General features: G+C 51.6%; 1 protein-coding gene across 1 annotated transcript; it reads right to left on the minus strand.

Annotated features, from left to right (window-relative positions):
* Positions 1-5,735: 5,735 nt before the first annotated feature.
* On the minus strand, positions 5,736-6,200 carry LOC122364575 (lectin BRA-3-like). Its single transcript, XM_043335093.1, has one exon. The coding sequence runs from the start codon at positions 6,198-6,200 to the stop codon at positions 5,736-5,738; it is 465 nt and encodes a 154-aa protein (XP_043191028.1).

Below are 6,200 nucleotides of genomic sequence, written 5' to 3' on the forward strand. Positions count from 1 at the left end.
CCAGCAGCAGTAAAAGAGGCGGCGACCGGGGAGGAGCATCTCTGCCAGCCGCGAAGCATGTTTTGGGCAGGGATGTGTCTATATAGCAAAAGCGCAAGCAGCTTGCCATGAGGAGTAAAAGCTCTTTATTTTCGGCCTCAATACTAATTTATCAATCAAAGTAAGAGTGTCTGGTTACGGACGATGTGAGTCTTTTCGTTGAAAAAGACGGCGGCACTTTTTGCTGCCTACTATTATCCGCGAAGTCCTCTGTGTGTAATTTTAGCCGCGTCTCGGCGCTGTCTCACCGGGCCTCTGCAGGTAGGAGGTCGGGGGAACTAATAACCTAAGTAGTGGGCCGCTCTCCAGAAATGGAGCACCGCGAGTCACCGGAGCCGGGACCGGCGGGCCGACGACGGAGAAATTTAATCTGCCGAGCCGAGTCCCCGGGGCCGCGGCCGACGCCCGAGTACCGACCCCGGGGTACCGATCACCACAGTTACCCGGCGCAACGGGCAAACTTGCCGAAATGAATCCCAATCCAATTTAAACTTGCTAACATAGTAATGTGTCTTGGACAGAAATGTACCCGCCGGCGGCGTTTCTCTCTCTCTCTCTCTCTCTCTCTCTCTCTCTCTCTCTCTCTCTCTCTCTCTCTCTCTCTCTCTCTCTCTCTCTCTCTCTCTCTCTCTCTCTCTCTCTCTCTCTCTCTCTCTCTCTCTCTCTCTCTCTCTCTCTCTCTCTCTCTCTCTCTCTCTCTCTCTCTCTATCTCTCTCTCACTCTCACTCCCTCTTTCTCTCTCTCTCTCTCTCTCTCTCTCTCTCTCTCTCTCTCTCTCTCTCTCTCTCTCTCTCTCTCTCTCTCTCTCTCTCTCTCTTTTCCTCTTGCCCCCTCTCTCGTTAATTAGATCTCTTCATAATATCCTTTGTTTGCGTATGTTTTGGTTACACTTCATATGCCTTAGACAGAGCTCATCTGCCCACAACGTTTGGGCATTGTGCTATCAAGCGTACATACAAATCAATCTAGAAACGAAAACACCACAACAATGCAGCACTTCCAAGTAAGGTCAATGCCGTAAGCGGACCAAGCCACAACACAAACAATGCTGGCTACAGGTCTCTATACGCCCCACTGATTCCCTGCTGAAACTGTTTTTGACGGTCCAAATGGAATCCGGTCGGCTCAGTGCGGAGCTGCTGAGACAGAAACCACAAGTCAGCGGTTTGTCCGTCCGAGCGAGAGCTCTGCGCTGCAGTCAGAGAGATCATCATCCTTCACTCGACGGATCACAGTCGGCGCGGCCCGGATCTCGGTGTAATATGTGCGTCGAGATCTGCCAAATACGCCGGATGACTGTTTGTGTCGTACTCTTGTGTTGCTGATGTGGTAGGAAAAAAAGTTTTTTTTCGAGTTTCATTTGTTGAGCCTTCTTTGACCTCCGTTTACCTCTGGGATCTGACATTTCATCTGGCCAGGAACAATTACCGATATAATTACCTACTTTATGTTTTATCCGCCTTTCGATCGTCGCTCACAGCGTGTCCTTACATGACACAAAATCCGATATAGACGGGTTTGTTGAAACACCTATATAATATCCCGTCTAAATGTCCTTTGTCTAATTCAGGATTTGAAAGCTTCGATGTAACATGGCATGTCCATAACCTTTGAACTGCAACTTCTATGTATAATTTGGCGGTGATTGTCCCGCAATTAGCGATGGGTGCTAAAAGCTTTACGCTACCTCATTCATTCGAAGCGCAGCAGCTGCTGTTTTTGTCATCTTTACACCGTCAATGAGAAGTACAATGTTTCTTGGCCTTAAGCAGCTGCCTGTCTTGATTTTGGATTGGGGTATGCTGGTCGCCCGTCCTACATATATGTCTCGCGTTAGGTGACCGGCCATGTTATAGTAGTCCCCCATTCCATGGAACTGCGCTCGGTGACCGGTCATGTCAAGGTCACCCCTTCTCGGAACTGCGTTCGGTGACCGATAATCCGAGGCGCGCATCGATCCCCAATGGAGCGGCACGGTTTGATACAGTGGCGTCGGCACGATACAGCGCCTCACTAACGGACGTCCATCAGCATTTTCAGCACATTGGCCGCACACATGGCTCGTAAAAACGACCGGCCGCCGGCCCGCTCCGTCTGAAGGCGCTGCTGGTGCTGGTATAGGCGGATCGGCGCCCAAATGGACCTACACGACCGCTGTTGCGTCGGCTATAGGCTGCAGAAACGGAGCGGCTTTTATTGGCGGGGCTATTGCATGGTTTATAGGGTGCGGTTTCAAGGTGATTTAAGTTTTGTGGTGCAGTTTGTGTGTCGTTTTAGCCTGCGTGTAAGGATATGGGTGGCTGATGAGAATTGTTCTATGCGTTATGCACGCTCATTTGGGGACGATTTAATCTTAGACGAATTAATATTTCATTAGATAACTGGTGTTATGCAAAGGGATAATTTGTCCGTCTGCATTCTCTTACTTCTCTGTCTTAGTATTCAACTGAAACATGTCGGTCTATTCTGCGTTCTCCATTGCGAGTAATTAAGCTACAATGGCTGCCTAAACAAAGGTCTGCACGAGCGCCCCACGCAGACCCTCTCGGAAGTCGAGCGGCCGGAAGTAATAACAGGGGCGGCAGCTCTGTTGTTTCAAACTCATTTGCTGCTCGGCTTCTGAGACGCCCTATGCAGCCGGCAATATCACTGTGCGAGCGCCGCGGCGGCTGCTGGGCTCTGGCCGCCCGTTTCGCAGCGGACCGGGGCGGCGGCGGCCGAGTTTAATCCACTAAGTGGGCGGCGGGCGGCTGCGCCGGCCGCTCGGCCGACCTCTGACGGCTGGGCTGACGGACGGCAGCCGTGCGCCGGATGACAGTAAGCTGGCAGACGACAGATGTCAGCTGTCGGGCGCGGTCAGGCCGCCCGAGTCGCCGGCCGCACCGCGCGGCCTGATGAAAATGTGACGAGCTGCCGCCAGCTGTACTGGAGAGCAGCTGCTACCGACTGAACCGAGCACCAGCTGCCGTCAGACGGCCCGGCTACTAATGGATATAACATGGACATTAGGCCAGAGCACAGTTGAAATGCGACCAGCTTATACAATGTTGGACATCGTAAGGGACATCTGGCACCACTGTTTGAGATTATCACCGCACTCAGTCTTCGGCTGATGAAGGCAATGGTTATGAAATTTCAACCAGCATAGGATGCAGAATGCAGATGCTGCACTGCAAATATCACATAGTAGTACAAAAGTGGCCACTGCTGCTATATAACAGCTAATTACTTAATAGCTTTGTATTTTACATGATACTTGACAGAAAAGGAATATATTCATTCAGAAATTGGGCATTGGTACGATTCACAGTTCACAGATTTTCAAGAAGATCCTGATCTTCCACTCATCGGAGCAATGAAAATTCTCTAAATTTGCGATGCACATTGTGCAATGTGTAATGTGTATGGCTGTTAATAGCTGATAGCATAGGTACCGATCCGTCCAAACAATACGCCCAACTGTGTCCCAGTCAGCACTCAGCAGTCCCAAATGTCAGCGCCTTTGTGAGACACCCGGGACCTTCGAGATCAGTCGAGTCCCTCCCCGGTGCAGTCGTCACTGCTGAGCGTCACTGCGTCACTGCAGTCGTCCTCTGACTCCACCAATGCATAGTGATTTCCCGACGGCGTTCGTCGCTTCCGCGTCACCAGCGCCGCACCGCCAGATCGTCACAGAGCACGGCCGACGCGACGGAGGTCGCGGGGCGTTCAAACGGCCGTGCCGGGGGGCTCACGCTCGGCCGCCCCCGTCCAACCCGACCGTCGGCGCCGATGGACGCACTTTCCGCTCGTTTTGCCCGATTGGCCCGGCTGTAGGGAGATAGAGGGCGGCCGCCACGCGATCGTCGAGCCGAGATCGGCGGCAGATGAGGCTCGAAGGTCGGTGATAGTGCATGGGCCGTATGGGCGGGAGTTTGTTCGGGGGATGGTTATGCTGCATAGGTATCGGCTGAGAGAGCGTGGGTGAACGGGCCGAGTTGGCCTACAGACTACTATTGGAGGGGGGGGGGGGGATAACTGCGCTGCATATCGATTGTGATGACATAAATGAATGGCTGCGCTGCTTCTTTTTGTGCGTGAATGGCTACCAAAAATATCCGCACGTTAGCCTGATAGCAGTGTGAATCTGGCCGTTCGATATCTCGCCAGCCGGAACGCCTTTTTCTGCTCCCGTCAAAACAAAGGATTACCGGCATGATGCCGTCAATAACCAACGCCACAATCCACGCAGTCAGGCTTTCGTCGGCCAACTCTGACCCGGCAGAATTACAATGCACCGTCAGTAGATCTCAATACTCATCAAATGATCGTGTGGCATTTTTATGAATAAAAATGTTTATTTTCATTCATTGTTCTTCAGCTTAGCGAGCCAATGTCACTGACATGTTGACTGCTTATTATTTTTATGAATGGCTGCAAGGAGTTACGAAAGATTGACGCCGCCTACCAATATTTTACTTTTCAGTTGCCTTCTTGACCCTGGTGATAACAAGTCAAAGCTAGGTTGTATAGGACAGCTATTTATGAAGCTTTTTTTTTTTCTCATAGATAGTTGATCGGTTCTGAACCACGAATCTTTTGATGGACGATGGAAGCGGCTATGTAGGTCATAAAATATTTGCGAGGCTATTTTCTGATGAAATATTTCAATAAGTTGGGGCGTGTCAGAAGTCAGAACTGTCGGAATGCAGGTATTGTCCTTGCCAATTTGCTTAGTGGCAATGTTCGCAATTAACCCATTGGCAATTGAATAAACGACGCTTTCATTAAGCTTTACAAATGATGTATTCATAAGTGTGTGAATGCCGCCCACACAGTCTGGTGAGTGGCAAATTAGGGCCTTAGCCGCTGCGCTGATTAGTGAATGCTGGCTCTGAGTTCTGACCTACTCTGACCGCTCAGTTTGAATGGTGATGATTTACCATGGTGATTAACTATTTATCAGGATAACGGCATTTCTGGTTCCAAAGCTGGGTGCTCACGTGAAACGTTCGAAATTGATTATGAAAGGTGTTTTCAAGGTAATGCTCAAAGTCAAGCCAAATCAGCTTCAACAATGAATTTTCCCTTTGTACGCCTCGGATGTTCACCGCCACTTTCAGACTTCAGATGCATCATAACTTACCACTATATTTCGTATTTTCGGCGCCTTTCCCACTACTACAGATGTCAACAGCGCTTCCGTTGTTTCCACTCTGTAGCTGTGGCCCACTCGGAGCCACCTTCTGCCTTCATTGTGGAGAAGGCCACACGGCCGGCAGCTGCCCGGTTCCCAGGGACCATTAGCGCTGCTCCCCCCCCCCCCCCCCCTCCCCATCGCCTCCTGTGAAGAGCGAGCGTGCGACTGTTCGCCACAATAGCGCTAGCCAGCGATACAACTTTGTCCTGTGACTCATACCATATGTTTTGTGATGTAGCGATCCATAGTTGTGAGAATTGATTTTTGTTTCTTACATGTGTATTTGTCATTTTAGCTCGGTTTCGAACACTTGATTATTGCGCATAAATACCTAGCTGCAGTCCATTTGTCGCGCTGTTTTTACATAAGCTCACGACATTCTTGGTATCAGGGTAATTCTGTTTGGAGATGCTTTTTTAGTATTGGCACGATGTTCTCAAATACATTGTATGCAAGTCTCAGTCCTCAGATCAGGTGGGCCATCACCCATGCAGGGCCACCTGCTCCTCAGCCTCACTAGACGGCCGTCGCTGTAACATTCTCCGCTTCCACCTGACACAAGAAGTAGTGCGGGTCGATGCAGCGGTAGGTGGCCCACTTCCCTGTGCCGGCGTAGTTGGTGATGACGCACGCGTCACCAGTGGGGCCGGGCTGGTCACAGTACCAGTAGTGCCAGTCGTCGGCCGATCCGTCCGACCAGCTCCAGACCCCATCCACGCGGCTCAGCCCGAGCCAGGCGCGGTCGCCGCCCAGAAGGGTCTCGGCGATAAACGCGTCTGTGACCAGGTCGTGCACTGAGGGCTGGCGCGCGGCCGGCTGGATGGCGGCGCATATCTCGTTGGCCGTCTCCCACTCGATGGTGTAGGTGGAGCGGTAGTAGCAGCTGTCGCGGAACGCCACCCAGCCGGAGGGACAGCCCTCCGAGCTTACCGAGACGGCGAGTGAGAGCGTGACGAGCAGCGCACGGAGAGAGGGCGTCAT

The sequence above is a fragment of the Amphibalanus amphitrite genome, unplaced genomic scaffold (assembly GCF_019059575.1).
Source record: "Amphibalanus amphitrite isolate SeventyFive unplaced genomic scaffold, NRLGWU_Aamphi_draft 000684F_arrow, whole genome shotgun sequence".
Taxonomy (NCBI): domain Eukaryota; kingdom Metazoa; phylum Arthropoda; class Thecostraca; order Balanomorpha; family Balanidae; genus Amphibalanus; species Amphibalanus amphitrite.